Below are 20,819 nucleotides of genomic sequence, written 5' to 3'. Positions count from 1 at the left end.
GCGGGGGGGGAAGGGGGGGCGGGCGGCGCCCCCCGCGGTCACACCTATGTACAGCCCCCGCCCGGCCCCACATAAATAGGGGGAGCCCCAGCCCCGGCGGGGGGGGGGGTCACTGGGGGCGCGGGGGGGGGCGGGCCCCCGGGGGCTCCAGGGCGGGCGGCAGCCCCCGGGGGGCCGGCGGCGCCCCCCAGGCGCCGGGGGGGCGGCGGGGCCCCGGGGGGGGTGGCGGCGGGGGGCGGCTGCGGCCGCGGCCCGGGGCGGGGGGGCGCCGGGGGGGGCCTCGGCCGGGCGGCCCCGGCCCCCCCCGCGGGCCTCGGGGCGCCCCCCCGGGGGTCCGGGGGGCCCGAAGGGGCGGCCGGGGGGGGCCACCAGGCGGCCCAGGGGCAGCAGGGGCAGCGGGGGGGCGGGCGGCCCCGGCGGCCCCCCGAAATTCACCACCGGCGACTCCACCACCGGCAGCAGCATCTGCGAAGGGGGGGGGGGGGGTTAGGGGCGGGGTCTCGCCGCGGGGGGCGGGGCCTCGCCGCGGGGGGCGGGGCCTACCTGCTGGAAGCTGCTCTGCCCGCTCTGCCCGTAGAAGTCCGAGGGCGGAGTCAGCTCCTGCCGCACCTACGGGGGGGGCAAGGGGGGGGCGTTGAGGGGCGGGGCCTTCCCTAGCCCCGCCCCGGCCCCCTCCCCGGCCCCGCCCACCGCGCCAAGCCCCGCCCCCGCGGCCCCCTCACCTGGAGCAGGGGGGGGTCGGGGCAGAAGGGGGGGCTGTAGACGAAGGGGGGGGCGGGGGGGTAGAGCAGCCCCCCGGCCCCCCCAGCTTGGCCAGCTCCGGCCCCGCCACCGCCGGGAACTCCACGAAGGGGCCCTTGAGGGGCACCGCCGGCAGCCCCGCCCCCGCCACGAACACGGGCCCCGGCCTGCGCACACGCGTGTCACCACCGGCCGCACGCGTGCTCGCACCTCGGCCCCGCCCCCAACACGGGCCCCGGCCTGCGCACACGCGTGTCACCACCGGCCGCACGCGTGCTCGCACCTCGGCCCCGCCCCCGCCACGAACACAGGCCCCGGCCTGCGCACACGCGTGTCACCACGCGCACACGCGTTGGCCCCACCCCCGGCACGAACACGGCTCCCGCGTGCACACGTGGCTCCTATCCGCCCCCCCCCCATCACGGGGCCCCCGCACACGCCGCGCACGCGTTGTCACCCCCCCCCCCCGACCCCACAGCGAAGGGGGCAGCCCCACTGGGGGCAGAGGCAGCTCCGAGGGGGCAGCGCCGTGGGGCAGACAGAGCTGGGGGGCTCCTGGGGCAGGGAGGGCTGTGGGGCGCTGTGGGGCAGGGAGAGCTGGGCCATGGGGCATGCTGGGGCAGGGAGGGCCACGCTGTGGGGCGGGGAGGGTCGTGCCGTGGGGCAGGGAAGGCTGCGCCATGGGGGGGGGGGGCATGGGGCAGGAAGAGCCATGCCGTGGGGCGCCGTGGGGCAGGGAGGGCCACGCCATGCGGCGCCATGGGGCGCAGTAGGGCCGTGCTGTGGGGCGCTGTGGGGCAGGGGGGACCACGCCGTGGGGCACAGCTGGGCCACGCCGTGGGGCGCCGTGGGGCAGGGAGGGCCACGCCGTGGGGCGCAGCTGGGCCGCGCCGTGGGGCGCGGTGGGGCAGGGAGGACCGCGCCGTGGGGCGCGGTGGGGCACCGTGGGGCAGGGAGGGCCGCGCCGTGGGGCAGGGAGGGCCGCGCCATGGGGTGCCGTGGGGCGCCGTGGGGCAGGGAGGGCCGCGCCGTGGGGCGCCGTGGGGCGCGGTGGGGCGCCGTGGGGCGCCGTGGGCCCCGGTACCTGTAGGGGGTCAGCGAGGGCGTCCCCGGCCGGAAGCTCCCGCCGGAGCCCAGCTGCGACTCCACGGGGGCGCTGGGGACCTGGGGGGACGCGTCAGCCCCACGGCGCCCCCGGCCACCTGCACCCCCCGCCCTGCCCCCGAGGGCCCCGCACCCCCAACCCCCCCAGCCCTGCCCCCCAAGTGCCTGCCCGCTCCACAGCTGCCCCACACCACCTCCCCCCCCAGACTCACTCCATGGGCCCCAGCGCCCCACAGCTGCCCCACACCGCCTCCCCCCCCAGACTCACTCCATGGGCCCCAGCGCCCCACAGCTGCCCCACACCGCCTCCCCCCCACCCCAGACTCACTCCATGGGCCCCAGCGCCCCATAGCTGCCCCCCAAGTGCCTGCCCGCCCCACAGCTGCCCCACACCACCTCCCCCCCACCCCAGACTCACTCCATGGGCCCCAGCGCTCCATAGCTGCCCCCCAAGTGCCTGCCCGCCCCACAGCTGCCCCACACCACCTCCCCCCACTCTTGCTCCACATGTCCCAGTGCCCCATAGCTGCCCCCCAAGTGCCCCATAGCCCCCTCCACCAGAGCCTGCAGCACACTCCTCACCCCACGCTGCCCCGGCGCTCCCCACACCCTCTCCCTGCCCCACACGTGCCTCGAGCCCCCCCGCAGCGCCCCCCCCGTACCCCCAACCCCCTACCTGACCCACGGCGCCGGCCCCGCCGTAGAAGAGCTCAGGGTAGAGGCGCTGGCCGGGCCCCGGCGGCTCGGAGGGGCCCAGGCCCTTGGGCTCAGCCGCCCGCGCCGGGGGGCCCTCGGGGCCGCCGTGGGGCTGGGCCGAGCCACCGTGGGGCAGCGCCGAGCCCCCGGAGGGCAGCGGCTCCCAGTCCCGCGAGCTGGCCTCCAGCTGTGGGCAAAGACGGGGTGAACCCCGGCGCCTGGCGGACCCCCCCCCCACCCCGGGGACCCAGGCGTCCGGGCGCCCCCTTACCCCCTCGGCGGGCAGCGGCGGCTCCTTGTCGCTCTTCCCTGCGCCGCTGCCCCGGCGCCGGGGGTCGGACTCCGGCGGGGCCCAGGCGTCCGGGCCCCCCGCTGCCCCCGGCGGCGGCGGGAACCCCGGGGTCCGGGCGGGCCGGACCTTCTCGAAGGGGCCGGGGGGGTCGGCGGGGGGGGCTTTGGCTTTGTCCGCTCGCTGCGAGCGCTCAGTGCCGATGGGGTCCGGGGGGGCGGCCGGGGGGCTGCAGACCTGGGGGGCAGCGGGGGGGGGGCGGTGTGAGGGAGGCCCCCGGCCCCCAGACCCCGCCGGGGTCCCCCTGACCCCCCCCCAACCGCCGGTACCTTCTTGTCCTTGAGGGCGGGGGGCTCGCGGGGGGGCAGGCGGCGGCGCGGCGGCTCCGGGGGCCCCTCGGGGGCGGGGGGGCCCGGCTGCCCCCCGGGCGGGGGGGCGGCGGCCGCCTTCAGCCCCCCGTCGGGGGAGCTGCGCTGGCTGCAGGAGGCCGAGGAGGCCTGCGAGTCGCCGCTCAGCTCCACGCCGCTGTCCGACTGGCTCATCTGTGGGGCGCGGGGGGCCGTCAGCGGGGCTGGGACCCCCGGGGGGGGGCGGGCGCAGGGCTGGGCCCCCCCGGTCCCCCGCGCTCACCTCGGGGCCGCCCACGTCCTCGAAGGTGCCGAGCGGCTCCATCCAGGGCTCGCCGGGGCCGAAGGGCTTGCGGGCGGCGCCTGGGGGGCGGAGGGCGGGGGTCAGGCGGGCTCGGCCCCCCCCCCGGCCCCCCCCGCCCCCCCCAAGGCCTTACCGCTCTGCAGGCGGCTCCAGATGTGTGGGGCCAGCCCCTCGGCCGGGCCCGGGCGGCCCCGGGGCTCCCCGCGGGCCCCCGCCGCCTCCTGCTTGGGCTCGCCGAAGCCGGGGCAGGCCAGGGCGTCCTGGGGAGGGAGTCGGGGGGCGCTGGGGGAGGCGGGCGGCCCCCCCGGTGTGGGGCGGCGGGGCGCCTCGGCCCCCCCCCCCCAACCCGGCGCCCCCCCCGGCCTCACCTCCGGCTTGCGGGGCCGCTCGCGCTCCCGGCGCTTGGCCAGGAAGCCGCCGACCACGGGGACGTCGCGGAGGGCGGCGCTGCCGGGCCGCAGCGGCTCCGGCTTCTCCAGGAAGGGCGAGTCGGGGGCTGCGGGGGGAGGCGGCAGGTGAGGGGCGGCGGCGGCGGCGGGGCGGCCGTGGGGCGGCCGTGGGGCGGCGGCGGGGCGGCGGGCGCTTACCCGGGGCCGTGCCGGCGGGGGGCCGGGCCTCGAAGGGCGGCGCCAGCGGCAGGGCGCCGGCCGGGGCGGGGGCGGCGGGCGGGAAGGGGGGCAGCCCCGGGGCGGCCGTGGGGCCGGGCCCCCCCTTGGCGCGGGGGCCGGGGCCGGGGCCGGGGCCGGGGCCGGGGCCGTGGCGGGCCCCCAGCTCGGCCAGCGCCTGCTGGATGCCGGCCGGGTCGCTGTGGATGACGCGGTCCAGGCGGTAGACGGCGCTGGCGCTGGGCGCCGGCGGCAGGCTCAGCCCCGGCGAGGGCTCCTCGGCGTTACGGCTGCGGGGGGCGGGCGGCGGGGGGGGGCGGTCAGGCCGGGGGGCGCCCCATGACCCCCCGCCAGCCCCACGGATCCCCCAGCGCCGCCCTCCCGCCCCAGGGACACCCCGCAGCCCCCCGGTTGCCCCCCTAAAATGCCTCCAAAGCCACGACCGCCCCCCCCCCCGACCCCCACCGTGCTCCCAAACCCCCAGTCTGCCCCACAGGGCCCTGCTGAACACCCCCAAAGCCCCCCCACAGGCCTCATCCCCCCCCCAGCTCCCTTACACCTTCCCAAGCCCCCCATCACCCCCTCAGGGCCCTCCCAGAGCCCCCCAAAGCCTCATCCATCCCCCCAGACCCCTCAGACCCCCTCCAAAGCCACCACTGTCCCCTCGGGGTCCTGCCAAACCTCCGCAACCCCCTGCCAGACCCCCAAGACCCCCCCAAGCACCCCGTCGCCCCCCCGAGGCCCTCCCAGACCCCCCCCACCCGCTGTGCTCGCCTTGGGACGCTGCCAGACCCCCCAAAGCCTCAATCACCCCTGCCAGACCCCCAAGACCCCCCCAAGCACCCCGTCACCCCCCCAGGGCCCTCCCAGACCCCCCAAAGCCTCAATCACCCCTGCCAGACCCCCAAGACCCCCCAAGCACCCCGTCACCCCCCCGGGACCCTCCCAGACCCCCCAAAGCCTCAATCACCCCTGCCAGATCCCCAAGACCCCCCCCAAGCACCCCGTCGCCCCCCCGGGACCCTCCCAGACGCCCCCCCCACCCGCCGTGGTCCCCCCGGGGCCCCCCCACCTGCGGTTCTTGGGCGAGGGCCAGCTGCGCTTGTCGCCCCGGCCCCCGCCGGCCCCGCCGCGGCCCCCGCCGGCCTTGCCGCTCCCCCCGCCGCCGGGGCCGGGGCCGGGGCCGGGGCCGGGGCCGGCGCGGCGGTGCTGGCGCTCCATGCCGGGGCGCTGGCTGGAGAAGCTGCGCTTGGAGAGCTCCTTGCGCTGGGCCAGGCTGAGGTCGGCGGGGCCGGGGGGGGGCCGGGCGGCGCCGGGCGGCGCGGCGCCCCCGCCCTTGAGGAAGGCCTGGGCCGGGGGGCCGCCGGGGGCCGGCTCCTTCTCGGGGCCGCCGCGGCGCTCGGCGAAGTCGCTGCTCTCCGAGGCCGTCTCCCACTCCTCGTTGGCCTGGTCCGAGTTCTGGTTGGAGAGGTCGGGCGACTTGGTGCCGGGCGCCCGGCCCCGCGCGGCCGCCGGCTCCTCGGGGGGCGGCGGGGCGGCGGGGGCGAAGGGGGGGCCCCCGGCCAGCCCCCGCGGCTCCCCGTTGAGCCGCGCCGCGTTCTCCCGCTCCTGCTTCAGCCGCCGGAAGCGGGGCGGCTTGTCCTGCTGCTGCGAGCGCCCGTGGCGCCGGCGCCGCGGCGGCCGGTCGAAGCCCCGCTCGGGGGGGCCGGCCGGGGCCGCCGCCGCCGCCGGGGGGGGGGCTTTGGGGGGCCCCGGGGCGGCCCCCGCCTCTTCCGCCGCTTTCTCCTTGTCGGGCGGCTCCGGCGCCGCCGCCGGCTCCGGCTTCTTCCCGCCGGCGGCCTTGGTGGGGGGGCTCCAGCCGCCGGGCGGGGGGCGGCCGCCGCCGCGGCCCCGGCGCGAGGGGACGCCGCGGGGGGTGAAGATGCGCCCGCCGCGGCCCCCGGGCTCGGCCAGGCGCGGCGGCACCTTGTCGGCGAAGCGGGGCAGCCCCGGGGGGGCTCCGCCGCCGCCGCCGCGGCCCCGCTCGGCCCTGCCGGGCGCCGCCGGGGGGCCGCCGGCCCCGGCGCCGCCTCCTTGTCCGAGTGGGCCACGTCGCTGGCGCTCTCGTGGGTCTCGCTGCCCGTCTCGGAGCCGCGCTGCCGGCGCCGCTTGGGGATCTCCTCGTACTCCGAGCCCTCGCTCCGCGTCTCGCTGGCCGTGCGGGCGCGGAAGCCGGCGCCGGGGGCCGAGGGGGGGCCCGGGGCCGCGCCGCCGCCGCCCCCCGCCGCCGCCGCCTTGCCCGGCGCCGCCTCCTCCGGCCGGTAGAAGGGCTCGCGGTAGCTGCGGAACTCGCGGCTGCGGCCCCGGCCCCCGCCGCGGCCCCGGCCCCCGTAGGCGCCGCGGAAGCCCCGGCCCCGGGCGAAGTACTCGCCGCGGCCCCGGGCCCGGCCCCGGCCCACGTAGCCGCCGCCGCCGCCGCCGCGCTCGTAGACGCAGTCGCGGCGGCGGCGGGCGGGCGAGCCGGGGCCCGGCGGCTCCTTGGGGGGCGCGGCGGGGGCGCCGTTGGCCGCCGCCTTGGCCTTGGGCTCGCGGCCCGGCGCCTTGGCCGGCTCCTTGGGGGCGGCGGCGGGCTCGGCGCCCTCCTTGCCCTTGGGCCGCGCCGCCTCCTCCGCCGCCTCCTCCTTGGCCGGCGGCTTCTTGATGGGGCCGGCGCGGCGGGCCGGCTTCTCGGCCGCCCCCTCCTCGGGGCGCCGGGCGGCGCCGGGCCGCGGGCCCCAGCGCGTCTCCGTCTTGGCCTCGCGCCGCGGCGCCTTGTGGAAGTCGTGGGGCTGCCGGGCCGGGCGCTCGGCCCGCCGCGGCCCCGCCGCCGCCACCCCTGCCGCCGCCGCCGCCGCCTCCTCCTTGCCGGCCGCTGGCTCCTCCTTGGGGGGCGCCGGGGGCTCGGCCGGCGCCTTCTTGGGGGGCTCCTTGAAGGCGGCGGCGGGGGCGGCGCGGGGCTCGGCGGGGCCGTCGGGCTGCTCAGCGGGCGGCTGGCGGGGCGCGGGCGGCTCGGGGCGGGCGCCGGGCGGCAGGGCCAGGGCGGCGGGCCAGGGCGGGCCGGCGCGGGGCTCGTCGCCGGCGAAGCGGTGCAGCGGGGCCGGGGCGCCGTTCTCGGCGAAGGCCGGGTAGGGGCCCACGTAGGGCGGCGGCGGCGGCGGGCCGCCGGGCTCCCGCAGGCGCACGGGGGGCGTCTCGCTCCTGGGGGCGGGCGGGGGTCAGCGCGGGCGGCCCGGCGCCCCCCTCCCCGGCCCGGCCCGGCGCGGCGGCGCTCACCTGCGGGCCTTGCCGCCCTCGTCGTCCTCGGGCGGGCGCAGCGGCGAGGGCAGCGCCCGGGGCTCCGGGGGGGCGAAGACGTCGCCGGCCCAGCCCAGCTTGGCCTCCACGGGCGGCGTGCCGCGCTCCCGCAGCAGCGGCCCCCCCGCGTGCCGCTCGAAGGCCTCCGAGCTCGAGCCGCCGCTGTCCGAGCGCTCCCGCGGCAGCAGCCCTGCGCGGCCGGGCCGTCACGGCGGGCCCCGCGGACGGGGGGGCCCCACCAACGCCCCACGGGGCCCTGGGACACCCCCCCCCCCCCCGGCTGCACCGTGGGGCCGGGGGCGCTCCCCTCGCACAGGGCTCTCGCGGCCCGGCTGCAGGGCCCCAGGGGGGCGGGGGGGTCCCATGGCCACCCTATGGGGCTGGGAGACACTGGGGGGCCCGATAGCAGTGCTATGGGGCTGGAGGACGTGAAGGGGAGCCCGACGGCAGCGCCATGGGACTGGGGGACACAGGGGGCCCGATGGCAGAGGTATGGGGCGGGGGGAGGCGAGGGGGCCCCATGGCAGCGCTACGGGGCGGGGGGAGGCGAGGGGGCCCCATGGCAGCGCTACGGGGCAGGGGGAGGCGAGGGGGCCCCATGGCAGCGCTACGGGGCGGGGGGAGGCGAGGGGGCCCCATGGCAGCGCTACGGGGCGGGGGGAGGCGAGGGGGCCCCATGGCAGCGCTACGGGGCTGGGGGAGGCGAGGGGGCCCCATGGCAGCGCTACGGGGCGGGGGGAGGCGAGGGGGCCCCATGGCAGCGCTACGGGGCTGGGGGAGGCGAGGGGGCCCCATGGCAGCGCTATGGGGCCTGGGGGACATGCAGAACCACCCCCCCGGCCATGCTATAGGCTCCAGGGCGCAAACAGGGACCCCGAAGACCACGCTATGGGGCACAGGCCCCCTTCAGGCTCCCGCCGGCTGCGACGCAGGGCCCGGGGGACACCCTGGGGTCCCAAGGGACACGCCCTAGGGCCTGCGGAGCACAGGCAGCCCTGCTGACCACGCTGTAGGGCGCAAGGCCCCCGCGCCGTAGGGCCCGGGGCACACGAGTGGGTGCCAACGGCCGCGCTGCGGGGCCCGGGGGACACGCGGGGCGCGCCGTGGGGCCCGGGAGGCGGTGGCTCACCGGAGGGGTGGACGCCGGGCGGGTAGAAGTCGACGGGCGGGCGGCCCTGCATCATGCGGGGGTCCATGTAGGGGGGGATCATCATCCAGCGGGGGTCGAAATTCATCTGGGGCAGGGGCGGGGGGCGCCCCATGGAGCTGGCGTACAGGGCCTTGGGGGGGCCGGGGGGCGGCGGCGGCTGGGCCGGGGGGGCCGCAGGGGGGGCCCCGGCAGGCGGGTGCACCCCGGCGCCCGGCCCCAGGGCCCCCAGGGTGGGGGGGCCCGGCGGGGGGGCTGCTGCCGCCGCGGGGGGGGGCTGCCCGTGCTGCTGCTGCTGCTGCTGCTGCCACTGCTGCTGCTGCTGCTTCAGCAGCTGCTCCTGGGGGGGTGGCAGGGCGGGGGGGTCAGCAGCACCCAGACCCCAAACAGGGGGCAGCCAGACCCCCAAATGGGGCAGTTGCCCCCAAACCCCCCTGAACTGGGGCCACCCCGGCCCTGTGTCCCCCCCGAATTGCCCCCAGCCCCGATAGCCGCCCTCCCTCCAGCCACATCCCCCCCCATCTGCCCCCCAACCCCTCCTTCCAGCCCCCCATTACCAGCCCCATGGCCTCCAGCCTGCACCACCCCCCGGCCCCCACCCCAATTCCCCCCCCTTCCACATCCCCCCCATCTGCCCCCCAACCCCTCCTTCCAGCCCCCCATTACCAGCCCCATGGCCTCCAGCCTGCACCACCCCCCGGCCCCCACCCCAATTCCCCCCCTTCCACATCCCCCCCATCTCCCCCCCAACCCCTCCTTCCAGCCCCACGGTCCTCCAGCCCCCACCCCAATCTCCCCCCTTCCCCGTCCCACCAGCCCGGTCCCCGCTCTTCTCCCACTCCCAGCCCCATGGCCTCCAGTCTGCGTCCCCCCGGCCCCCACCCCGGTCCCCCCCCTTTCCACACCCCCCCGCCGCCCCCCACACCTGCTGCTGCCGCTGGAACCGGGGGGGCAGCGACTTCTGGTACTTGGGGTAGGAGAGGGCCTGGGCCGGCGGCGGGGGCTGCCGGGGGGGGGCGGCCGTCTCCCCCTTGGGCTCCAATTTGGGGGCGCTGGTGGCGGCGGCGGCGGCGGGGGGGGCCGGCGCGGCGGCGGGGGGGGCCGGCGGCTCCTCCGGGGGGGGCGGCTCGGCAGGGGCCTCGGCGGCCGGGGGGGCGGCCGGGGGCTCGGCTGCAGGCAGAGGGGGGCGTGGGAGGGGCCGGCCGGGGAGGGGGCGCCGGACCCCCCCACACTGCACAGCGGGCCCCCCCCCCCCCCTCACCTGCACCGGCGTCCGAGCTGGGGCGGGGGGGCCCGGGCCCCGGCTCCTCGGCCTCCCGCGGCTCCTCGGGGGCGGCCGGCGGCGGGGGCGGCGCCGGGGGGCTGGCGGGGGCGGCCGGGGGCGCCTCCTTGGCGGGGGGGGGCGGCGGGGGCGGCGCCGGGGGGGCCGGCGGCGGAGGGGCCGGCGGCTCCTTCTGGGGGGGCTCCCGGGGGGGCTCGGCCCTGGGGCGCCTGTCGGGGGCGCCGAACTTCTCGTCGAGGCGCTTGAGCTTCTCGGCGCAGGCGGCGCGCCGCTCCTCCTGCATGCGCCGCTCCTCCTCCTCGCGGCGGCGCCGGGCCCGCTCCACCGCCGCCGAGATCTCCGACGACGACTGCTTGCGCCGCTGCCGCCAGGCCTCGTCCTCGTCCTCGGGGCCCCGCTGCCGGCGGGAGGGGGTCAGCGCCGCCGCCGCCGCCCCCCGCCGCCCCCCGCCGCCCCCTGGCCCGCCCCGCTCACCGGGAACTCGTTGGGCTGCGCCCAGCTGCCCCGGTTGGGGGGCGGGGGCGGCGGGGGGCGCGGCGGGGGGGGCGCCGGCGGCTCCTTGCCCCCCTCGGGGCCGGCGGCCTTGGCGGGCGGCTGCTCCTCCTTGGGGCTGCGCTTGCCCTCGGCGGGGCGCTCGGGGGCGGCCGGCTCGCTGTCCTTCCTGGGGGGGGGGCGGGGGGCGTCAGGGGGCGGCGGGGGGGCCGCGCCCCGCCGCGGGGCCGCCCCCCCGGCTCCCCGCCGCCTCTCACCCCTGCTCAGCCGCCTCCTCGTCCGAGTCCTTGCCGTCCTCCTCGTCGCTGAACTTCAGCTTCTCCGTGTAATCCACCTCCTCGTGGGCGCCTGGGGGAGCGGCCAGGCTGAGCCGGGGGGCGGCGCGGCCCCCCCGGGGCCCCCCCCGGCCCCCCCGTTACCTGCCCAGCCCTCGTCGTTCTCCTGGTCCAGCTCGTCGAACTCCTTGAGGTCGTCCTGCTTGAGCACGGGCGGGCGGCTGATGGGCTCGGCCGCCCGCAGCGGGTGCTGGGGGCCGCGGGGGCCCGACAGCCGGGGGAACCTGCCGGGGAGGGGGGGGGGGGTCAGCGGGCCCCGGCGTCCCCGGGGGGGCCCCGGCCTCCCCGCCGGCCCCGGCTCACCTCTGCGCCTCCGGCGGCGGGTAGCGGTAGGGTCCCTGCGGCCCGTAGGGGGGCGGGAAGGGCAGGTACGGGGGGTACATCTGCGGGGGGCGGCAGGTCAGGGGCGGCCCCGGCCCCCGGCGGCCCCCCCGACCCCCCGCCCGGCCCCCTACTCACAAACGGCGGCATCATGCCCCGGTAGGGCGGGAACTGGGGGGGGGCCGAGGACTGCGGCCCCCCCCCGGCCCGGGCGTCGTGGGCCCCGGGGTGCTCGTCGGGCAGCGGCTCCCCGTCAGCCCCTCGCCCGCCTCCGTCCCGCCAGCTCGTGGTGCCTGCGGGAGGGGAAGGGGGGGTGAGGCGGCGCCGGGGGGGGGTCCCGCGCCGCCCGCGCTCCCCCCGCTCCCCCGGCGCTCACTCTGGGGGCGGAGGCTTGGTGCGGGCCCAGACGACGCATCGGTAGTGTCCCGTTCTTTGCCAGCCTTGTCCTGGTCGCCAGCCGCCTGCAGGGTCGGAAATTCCTCGCGAGAGAATCGCGACAGTAGGCTTGATCCCTTTCCACCTGCGGGGGGGGGGGACAGGGCTCTCAGCGCCCCCGCCCCCGCCGCGGGGCGACCCCCCCCCCGCCCGCCCGCCCGCCCGCCGCGGCCAAGGGGGCTGCCGCGGCCCCGGCCGGCCTCACCATCTCCGTGCGCTCCATGGGTACCGCTGGCCTGCGCCCAGGACTTTACCCCGCTTGCCGCCGTGGGGGGGTTCTGGGGGGCAGAGGGGGGGGGTGAGCGGGCAGCCCCCGCCGGGGGGCCGCGCCCCCCCCCCCGGCCGGCCCCCCGCTCACCTCGGGGGCTGCTGGGGGGCGCTTCGCTTGGCTGGAGGCAGGCGTCTGCGAAGCCGGCTGCGACGGCGACTCCGGCGGCGGAGCTGCTGAGGCATCGGAACTGCGGGGCGGGGGCTCAGCGGGGCCCGGCCGGCGCCCCCCGCCCCGGCCCCCCGCCCCGGCCCCCGCTCACCTCTTTGGGTCGGGCTGCTCCTGCTTGCTCGCCCATCCTGTGCCGTCTTTGGGGACTAGCGAGACGTTGGGGTCATTGCCTTTGTTCTCGGCTTTCAGGCTCGGCAGGTTGGCGGGCGGCGGCATGCGGCGGGCGACGGCCACCTTGCCGAGACTCTGCAGGCCATGGCGGGGGGCGGCTGCGGGCGGGGGGCGGTGAGGCCGCGCCGGGGCGGGGGGCGCCCCCCGCCGCCCCCCCCGCCGCCCCTACCTGCGGGCTTCTGGCTCTCTAGCGACTTCCCCTTGTACGTGTCAAACAGGTTGAGCGACGAGTACTTTTTTCCATCCTTCCCCTTTGCTGCTTGCCCCGAGCGATCGGACATCGCGCTGGAAGGTCATTGAGCACGCTGGTTCCTCCGGCTCCTCGCGGAAGGGGCCTCTCTCTGCGGGCGAGGGGGCGCGTGGGCCGGCGCCCCGCCAACCGCCGCCCCCCGCCCCCCGCCCGGCCACCGGCCCCCTGCAGCGGCGCGCCGCCCTCCCGGCCCCCGCGGGCCGCCCGGCGGGCCCAGGCGTCCGGGCCCCCTTCCCCTGCCCCGACCCCTCTCAGGGGTCTGACACTCTCCCCCAAGGGCCCAGGTGTCCGGGCCCCCTTCCCCTGCCCCCCACACCCCGGAAGGGCCCAGGCGTCCGGGCCCCCTTCCCCTGCCCCAACCCCTCTCAGGGGTCTGACACTCTCCCCCAAGGGCCCAGGCGTCCGGGCCCCCTTCCCCTGCCCCCCACCCCTCTCAGGGGTCTGACACTCTCCCCCAAGGGCCCAGGCGTCCGGGCCCCCTTCCCCTGCCCCGACCCCTCTCAGGGGTCTGACACTCTCCCCCAAGGGCCCAGGCGTCCGGGCCCCCTTCCCCTGCCCCCCACCCCCCGGAAGGGCCCAGGCGTCCGGGCCCCCTTCCCCTGCCCCCCACCCCTCTCAGGGGTCTGACACTCTCCCCCAAGGGCCCAGGTGTCCGGGCCCCCTTCCCCTGCCCCCCACACCCCGGAAGGGCCCAGGCGTCCGGGCCCCCTTCCCCTGCCCCAACCCCTCTCAGGGGTCTGACACTCTCCCCCAAGGGCCCAGGCGTCCGGGCCCCCTTCCCCTGCCCCCCACCCCTCTCAGGGGTCTGACACTCTCCCCCAAGGGCCCAGGCGTCCGGGCCCCCTTCCCCTGCCCCCCACCCCTCTCAGGGGTCTGACACTCTCCCCCAAGGGCCCAGGTGTCCGGGCCCCCTTCCCCTGCCCCCCACCCCCCGGAAGGGCCCAGGCGTCCGGGCCCCCTTCCCTTGCCCCGACCCCTCTCAGGGGTCTGATCCCCCCCCAAAAGGGCCCAGGCGTCCGGGCCCCCCTGCCCCAACCCCTCTCAGGGGTCTGATCCCCCCCAAAAAGGGCCCAGGCGTCCGGGCCCCCTTCCCCTGCCCCCCACCCCTCTCAGGGGTCTGACACTCTCCCCCAAGGGCCCAGGCGTCCGGGCCCCCCTGCCCCAACCCCTCTCAGGGGTCTGATCCCCCCCCCCCGAGGGCCCAAGCATCCGGGCCCCCCTGCCCCAACCCCTCTCAGGGGTCTGATCCCCCCCCCGAGGGCCCAGGCGTCCGGGCCCCCTTCCCCTGCCCCGACCCCTCTCAGGGGCCTGACCCCCCCCGAGGGCCCAGGCGTCCGGGCCCCCTTCCCTCTCAGGGACCTGATCCCCCCCAAAGGGCCCAGGCATCCGGGCCCCCCTTTCCTCTCAGAGCGGCCCAACACCCCCCCCCGAGGGCCCCGGCGTCCGGGCTCCCTTTGCCCCCCTCAGAGGGCCTCGACCTCCCTGAAGGGCCCAGGCGTCCGGGCCCCCCTGCCCCAACTCCTCTGAAAGGCCTGACCCCCCCCCCGAAGGCCCAGGCATCCCCAGCCCCCCTTCCCTCTCAGGGGCCTGATCCCCCCCGAGGGCCCAGGCGTCCGGGCCCCCCTGCCCCGACCCCCCCGAGGGCCCAGGTGTCCGGGCCCCCCTGCCCCGACCCCCCCGAAGGCCCAGGCGTCCGAGCCCCCCTGCCTCGACCCCCCCGAGGGCCCAGGCGTCCGAGCCCCCCTGCCTCGACCCCCCCGAGGGCCCAGGCGTCCGGGCCCCCCTGCCTCGACCCCCCCGAGGGCCCAGGCGTCCGGGCCCCCCTGCCCCTGCCCCGACCCCCCCGAGGGCCCAGGCGTCCGGGCCCCCCTGCCCCTGCCTCGACCCCCCCCTTCCCTCTCAGAGGGGCCCAACACCCCCCGAGGGCCCAGGCGTCCGGGCCCCCTTCCCCTCCGAGGGGCCCGAACCCCCAAGCGGGCCCAGGCGTCCGGGCCCCCCCGCAGGACCCAGCCGCGGGGCTGGGGGGGGGGTCGCAGCCCCCAGGGGAGGGTCCCCGGGCCGCGGGGGGGGGGGGGTCGCGGCCCCCCGGGACCTGCGGGGAGAACGACCCCAGCCCGGCGGGGGGAGGGGGGGCTCGGCCCCCGGGGCGGCGCCGGGGGACCGGGGTGGGGGGGCTGCACCCCCTCAGCGGCCCCCCCGCCCTGTGGGGCCCGAGGGGGGGGGCGGCAGCGCCGGGACGAGCCCCCCCCTCCGGCGCCCCCCGGCCGTGGGGGTGGGGGGGGGCGATGGCGACGGGAAGGGGAGGGGGGGGGAGGCCGCGGCCGGTCGCAAGATGGCGGCGGGGCCGAGCGCTCCTAACGGCCGGCGGCGCGATGGCGGCGCGGCGCCGGCGGGGCCCCGGCCGCCTCCCGCCCGCCTCCCCGCGGCCCATACCGACCTCTCCGGCTCGGGCGGGCTCCGCTCTCGCCGGATGCGGGCGCGGCGGGCGCGGATGGGGGCGGCGGGCGGAGGATGGAGGCGGATTCCGGCGTCCCCCCCCCCCCTGCCCGCCCCGGCTGCTCGCGCGGGCCCGGCCCCCTCCCCCCGCCTCCCTCCTCCCGGCAGGCGGCGCGCGCGCCCCGCCAACGGCCGCCCGGCCTCCGCGCGCATGCGCGCCGCCTCGCCCGCACCTGGGCGGTGCCTCGCCGCGGCCCGCGCCCATTGGCCGGCGCCGCCGCTTGAGCCCGCCCCCCTCGCGGGCGCGACCATCGCGGGGCGAGGCGGGGGGAGGGGAAGCGCTCCGCCACGGCTTGGGAGGGGGGGAGAAATAGCGGCCACCGGCCGCAGCCTGTTCACCCCCCCGGACAGGTCGGCTGCTTCTTGCTTCCCCCTCCGCCGCCGGCCGCGATGGGGCGTCCCGCCGCCCCCCCCCGCGCCCAATGGCGTGGAACCGTCCGGCTTGCTTCCGCCGCCCCCTCCGCGGCGATGGAACGACCCGCCCTCAGCGCCGCGTAATGGCCGCCCCTCTTCCCCCCCCCCGTAATGGCGGCCTCCGTGGACCGTCCTCGCCGTAATGGCGGCCCCCGTGGACCGTCCTCGCCGTAATGGTGCCCCCCTCCCCCGGCCCCACAACGAACCGCCCACCCCAGCCGTAATGGGCTCGTCCACGCACTGGCCCCGCCCATTGGTGACGTCACTCCCGTCTCTCCTCCCTCCCCGGCCACGATGGACCATCCTACCCGGGTATGGCCGGGGGGGGGGAGGGAATTCACCCGCCTCGCGGCCAATCAGAGTCTCCCATCCTCAAAACGCCCGTCTCGGGAGCTCCGGATTGGCTCGGAGCTGGGGATGGGCCCGCCCCACCCGGTCACCCCAACAGGCCTACGGAGCCAGTCCCCAAGGATCTCTGGGGCTGGGGGGTCTGGGGGGTCCCTAGGGGGGTCTGGGGGCCCAGAGTGGGGCCAGGGAGTCCCTGGGGGTCCCTCAGGGGGTCCCCATGGGGGTCTGGGGGCGTCTGGAGGCCCAGGGAGGGGCTGGGGGATCCCCGGGGGTCCCTCAGGGGGTCCCCATGGGGGTCTGGGGATCCCTAGGGGGTGTCTGGGGGCCCAGAGTGGGGCCGGGGGGGTCCCCGGGGGGGGTTGGAGGGGACAAGGCGAGGGACAAAGGGGGGCTAAAGGGGTCCCGGGGGGTCCCAGGCTGGGGCCTACCCCGCTGTCACCGTGGCAACCGCCAGCCCCTCCCCTCACCATGGCAACTGGCCCACCCCCCCCAACATGGCCGCCAGGCTGCGGCCTACCCCGCGGTCGCCATGGCAACCGGCCCCCTCGGCCCGGCGACCGCCACCGGCTCCGCGGCAACCGCAGGGCTCCCTTGGCAACCGGCCCCGTCTCCATGGCAACCGACCCCCTCCATCGCCCCCCCCCGCGGGACCCGCAGTTCACCCCGTGCCCGTGGGGGGGCAGCATCGCCCCGGGACTGGGAGCACTGGGCGGACTGGGGGGGACTGGGGAGACAGAGACGAAATGGGGGAAATAGGGGAAAAATGGGAGGAAACGGGGGGTCTGGGGGAAGTGGGAGGAACTGGAGGAACTGGGAGGACTGGGAGAAATGGGGGAAATAGGGAGAAAGGGAATTGGGAAGACTGGGAGGAACTGGATGAAACTGAGGGGATGGGGGGACTGGGAGGGACTGGGGGGAATTGGAGGGACTGGGGGGACTGGGAGAGACTGGGGGGACTGGGGGGGACTGGGAGGGACTGGAGGGACTGGGGGAACTGGGGGGAATTGGAGGGACTGGGAGTACTGGGAGAGACTGGGGGAACTGGGAGAGACTGGGGGGAATTGGGGGGGACTGGGAGGAATTGGAGGGACTGGGGGAACTGGGGGGAATTGGAGGGACTGGGAGTACTGGGAGGGACTGGGGGAACTGGGAGAGACTGGGGGGAATTGGGGGGGACTGGGAGGAATTGGAGGGACTGGGAGTACTGGGAGGGACTGGGGGAACTGGGAGAGACTGGGGGGAATTGGGGGGGACTGGGAGGAATTGGAGGGACTGGGGGAACTGGGGGGAATTGGAGGGACTGGGAGTACTGGGAGGGACTGGGGGAACTGGGAGAGACTGGGGGGAATTGGGGGGGACTGGGAGGAATTGGAGGGACTGGGGGGACTGGGAGGAACTGGAGGGACTGGGAGGGACTGGGGGAACTGGGAGAGACTGGGAGAGACTGGGGGGACTGGAAGAGACTGGGAGGAATTGGAGGGACTGGGGGAACTGGGGGGGACTGGGAGGAACTGGGGGGACTGGCAGAGGTGGAGGTTCCCCCCAAATTTCCTTTTCCTGCTCCCAACCTGCTGCTCTGAGGGGGGCAGAGTGGGGTCCCCGGACGCCTGGGTCCCTGGGGAGGAGGGGCAGCGGCCCCCGGACGCCTGGGTCCCTTCACCCGGCCTGGGATTCCCCCCGGAGAGTCATTTCTGGGCCCAGGAAACCCCCCCCCAAGGCGACTCAACCCGGGAGCTGGAGGCGAAACCCCCCCCCCCCGGTACCGGGAGCGAAACGGGGCCCTTCCAGGTAGCGCCGGATGTGGGAGGCCGCCGCCGCGGGCCCAGGCGTTCGGGCGCCCTCGTTAGCACTGCCAAGCGGGGCCGGGGGGGGGGGGGGGCGTCCGGGTGCCCTCATTAGTGCCCCCAAACCAGGGGGGGCCCAGGCATCCGGGGTCAATGACCCACTTGCTCCAACCACTGCTCCAGGGAAGGGACCCAGGCGTCCGGGCCCCTCCCGGGCACCATCGCCCCAGGGAAGGGACCCAGGCGTCCGGGCACCATCGCCCCAGGGAAGGGACCCAGGCGTCCGGGGCCCTCCCGGGCACCATCGCCCCAGGGAAGGGACCCAGGCGTCCGGGCACCATCGCCCCAGGGAAGGGACCCAGGCGTCCGGGCCTTTCCCGGCAGTCCCGTCCTGGAGGCGCAACCACAGGAGTGAGGGGCCGGGGGCCCAGGCGTCCGGGCGGGTGGGGGCCCCATGACGCACCCGGGCCCGCTGCGTCACGGCACCGCTCCCCGAGGGGTCACATCCTGCCCCTTCCCAGTACCGCCCACAGCCTGACCCAGATTCGGGGCCCGGACGCCTGGGTTCCTCCCCACGCGGCGATGGCAGCGGAGCCTGTGAGCGGCAGCGGGGCCCCCGGACGCCTGGGCCCTTCTTCCCTATGGGGCCCCCGGACGCCTGGGCCCCTTCCCCAGTGCAGTGCCCTGCGGGTTGGAGCCGGGGGCTCCTGCACCCGAACGCCTGGGTCCCGCAGCAGCGAGGGATTCTGGGAGCCCGGACGCCTGGGCCCGCTGCCTGGCAGCGGGCGCGCGGTGGCGGGGGCGGCGGGGCGGGGGTGGGGGGCCCGGACGCCTGGGCTCCCCGCGGGGCAGCCCCGGCCGCGGCGCCCGCCCGGCACCTCCCTGGGGGCGGCCGCGTTGCCTCACCCGGGGTTTTGGTTTCTGGTGGAGGCCGGGGAAAACACAGCGGGGAGGGGCAGGATCCAGGCGGGATCCGGGCGGGATCGGGGCAGGATCGGGGCCTGGGAACGGGCAGGATCTGGGCGGGATCAGGGCAAGATCGGGGCCTGGGAACGGGCAGGATCCGGGCGGGATCGGGGCAGGATCGGGGCCTGGGAACGGGCAGGACCCGGGCAGGATCGGGCAGGATCAGGGCCTGGGAACGGGCAGGATCCGCGCAGGATCGGGGCCTGGGAACGGGCAGGACCCGGGCAGGATCGGGCAGGATCAGGCCGGGGAGACAGGCAGGATTGGGGCAGGATCGGGGCTGGACCAGAGCACAGGAACAAGCAGGATCGGGGCAACATTCGAGCAGGGAAACGGGCAAGATTCTGGGTGGGATCGAGGCTGAATCAGGGCTGGGAAATGGGCAGGATTCGATCAAGATTGGGGCTGGACCGGGGCAGAAAATTAGTTGGGGTCGGAGCGATATTGGGGCAGGGAAGCGGGCAGGATTCAGGCAGGATTCGAGCAGGATTCGGGCAGGATTCGGGCAGAATTCAGGCAGGATTCAGGCAGGATTCGAGCAGGATTCAGGCAGGATTCAGGCAGGATTCGAGCAGGATTCGGGCAGGATTCAGGCCGGATTCAGGCAGGATTCGGGCCGGATTCGGGCAGAATTCAGGCAGGATTCAGGCAGGATTCGAGCAGGATTCAGGCAGGATTCAGGCAGGATTCGAGCAGGATTCGGGCAGGATTCAGGCAGGATTCAGGCAGGATTCGGGCAGGATTCGGGCAGGATTCGGCAGGATTCATGCAGGATTCGGGCAGGATTCATGCAGGATTCGAGCAGGATTCAGGCAGGATTCGAGCAGGATTCAGGCAGGATTCGGGCAGGATTCGGGCAGGATTCGGGCAGGATTCAGGCAGGATTCGGGCAGGATTCGGGCAGGATTCGGCAGGATTCATGCAGGATTCGGGCAGGATTCATGCAGGATTCGAGCAGGATTCAGGCAGGATTCGAGCAGGATTCAGGCAGGATTCGAGCAGGATTCGGGCAGGATTCGGGCAAGATTCGGGCAGGATTCGGGCAGGATTCGGGCAGGATTCAGGCAGGATTCGGGCAGGATTCGGCAGGATTCGGGCAGGATTCAGGCAGGATTCAGGCAGGATTCGGGCAGGATTCGGGCAGGATTCGGCAGGATTCGGGCAGGATTCAGGCAGGATTCAGGCAGGATTCGGGCAGGATTCGGGCAGGATTCGGCAGGATTCATGCAGGATTCGGGCAGGATTCATGCAGGATTCGAGCAGGATTCAGGCAGGATTCGGGCAGGATTCGGGCAGGATTCGGGCAGGATTCAGGCAGGATTCGGGCAGGATTCGGGCAGGATTCGGCAGGATTCATGCAGGATTCGGGCAGGATTCATGCAGGATTCGAGCAGGATTCAGGCAGGATTCGGGCAGGATTCGGGCAGGATTCAGGCAGGATTCGGGCAGGATTCGGGCAGGATTCGGGCAGGATTCGGCAGGATTCGGGCAGGATTCGGGCAGGATTCAGGCAGGATTCGGGCAGGATTCGGGCAGGATTCGGCAGGATTCGGGCAGGATTCAGGCAAGATTCGGGCAGGATTCGGGCAGGATTCGGGCAGGATTCAGGCAGGATTCAGGCAGGATTCGGGCAGGATTCGGGCAGGATTCGGCAGGATTCATGCAGGATTCGGGCAGGATTCAGGCAGGATTCAGGCAGGATTCGAGCAGGATTCAGGCAGGATTCGGGCAGGATTCGGGCAGGATTCAGGCAGGATTCAGGCAGGATTCAGGCAGGATTCGAGCAGGATTCAGGCAGGATTCGGGCCGGATTCGGGCAGGATTCGAGCAGGATTCGGGCAGGATTCGGGCAGGATTCAGGCAAGATTCGGGCAGGATTCGGGCAGGATTCGGGCAGGATTCAGGCAGGATTCGAGCAGGATTCGGGCAGGATTCGGGCAGGATTCGAGCAGGATTCGGGCAGGATTCAGGCAGGATTCGGGCAGGATTCGGGCAGGATTCAGGCAGGATTCGAGCAGGATTCAGGCAGGATTCGGGCAGGATTCGGGCAGGATTCGGGCAGGATTCAGGCAGGATTCGAGCAGGATTCAGGCAGGATTCGGGCCGGATTCGGGCAGGATTCGAGCAGGATTCGGGCAGGATTCGGGCAGGATTCGAGCAGGATTCAGGCAGGATTCGGGCAGGATTCGAGCAGGATTCGGGCAGGATTCAGGCAGGATTCGGGCAGGATTCGGGCAGGATTCGGGCAGGATTCAGGCAGGATTCGGGCAGGATTCGGGCAGGATTCGGGCAGGATTCAGGCAAGATTCGGGCAGGATTCGGGCAGGATTCGAGCAGGATTCGGGCAGGATTCGGGCAGGATTCGGGCAGGATTCGGGCAGGATTCGGGCAGGATTCATGCAGGATTCGGGCAGGATTCAGGCAGGATTCGGGCAGGATTCAGGCAGGATTCGGGCAGGATTCGGGCAGGATTCAGGCAGGATTCAGGCAGGATTCGGGCAGGATTCGGGCAGGATTCAGGCAGGATTCATGCAGGATTCG

General features: G+C 76.7%; 1 protein-coding gene across 1 annotated transcript; it reads right to left on the bottom strand.

Moving 5' to 3' along the window:
- Positions 1 to 38: 38 nt before the first annotated feature.
- Positions 39 to 14,855, bottom strand: PRRC2A (proline rich coiled-coil 2A). Its single transcript, XM_068923827.1, is given in 30 exon segments — positions 39 to 44; positions 313 to 465; positions 544 to 609; positions 723 to 803; positions 806 to 908; positions 1,826 to 1,905; positions 2,522 to 2,728; positions 2,813 to 3,067; positions 3,160 to 3,372; positions 3,461 to 3,540; positions 3,615 to 3,741; positions 3,850 to 3,977; positions 4,069 to 4,376; positions 5,159 to 6,054; positions 6,057 to 7,302; positions 7,378 to 7,588; positions 8,528 to 8,885; positions 9,471 to 9,715; positions 9,807 to 10,224; positions 10,302 to 10,488; positions 10,577 to 10,667; positions 10,739 to 10,878; positions 10,958 to 11,037; positions 11,114 to 11,268; positions 11,352 to 11,495; positions 11,616 to 11,688; positions 11,769 to 11,868; positions 11,941 to 12,118; positions 12,190 to 12,361; positions 14,708 to 14,855. Coding segments are annotated over 29 exon segments (6,441 nt in total). The 5' UTR covers positions 12,302 to 12,361; positions 14,708 to 14,855.
- Between the last annotated feature and the right edge of the window lie 5,964 nt (positions 14,856 to 20,819).

Source organism: Struthio camelus, chromosome 36 (assembly GCF_040807025.1).
Source record: "Struthio camelus isolate bStrCam1 chromosome 36, bStrCam1.hap1, whole genome shotgun sequence".
Taxonomy (NCBI): domain Eukaryota; kingdom Metazoa; phylum Chordata; class Aves; order Struthioniformes; family Struthionidae; genus Struthio; species Struthio camelus.
The sequence above is the reverse complement of the archived record's forward strand: the minus strand, read 5'-3'. Positions and strand labels throughout refer to the sequence as shown.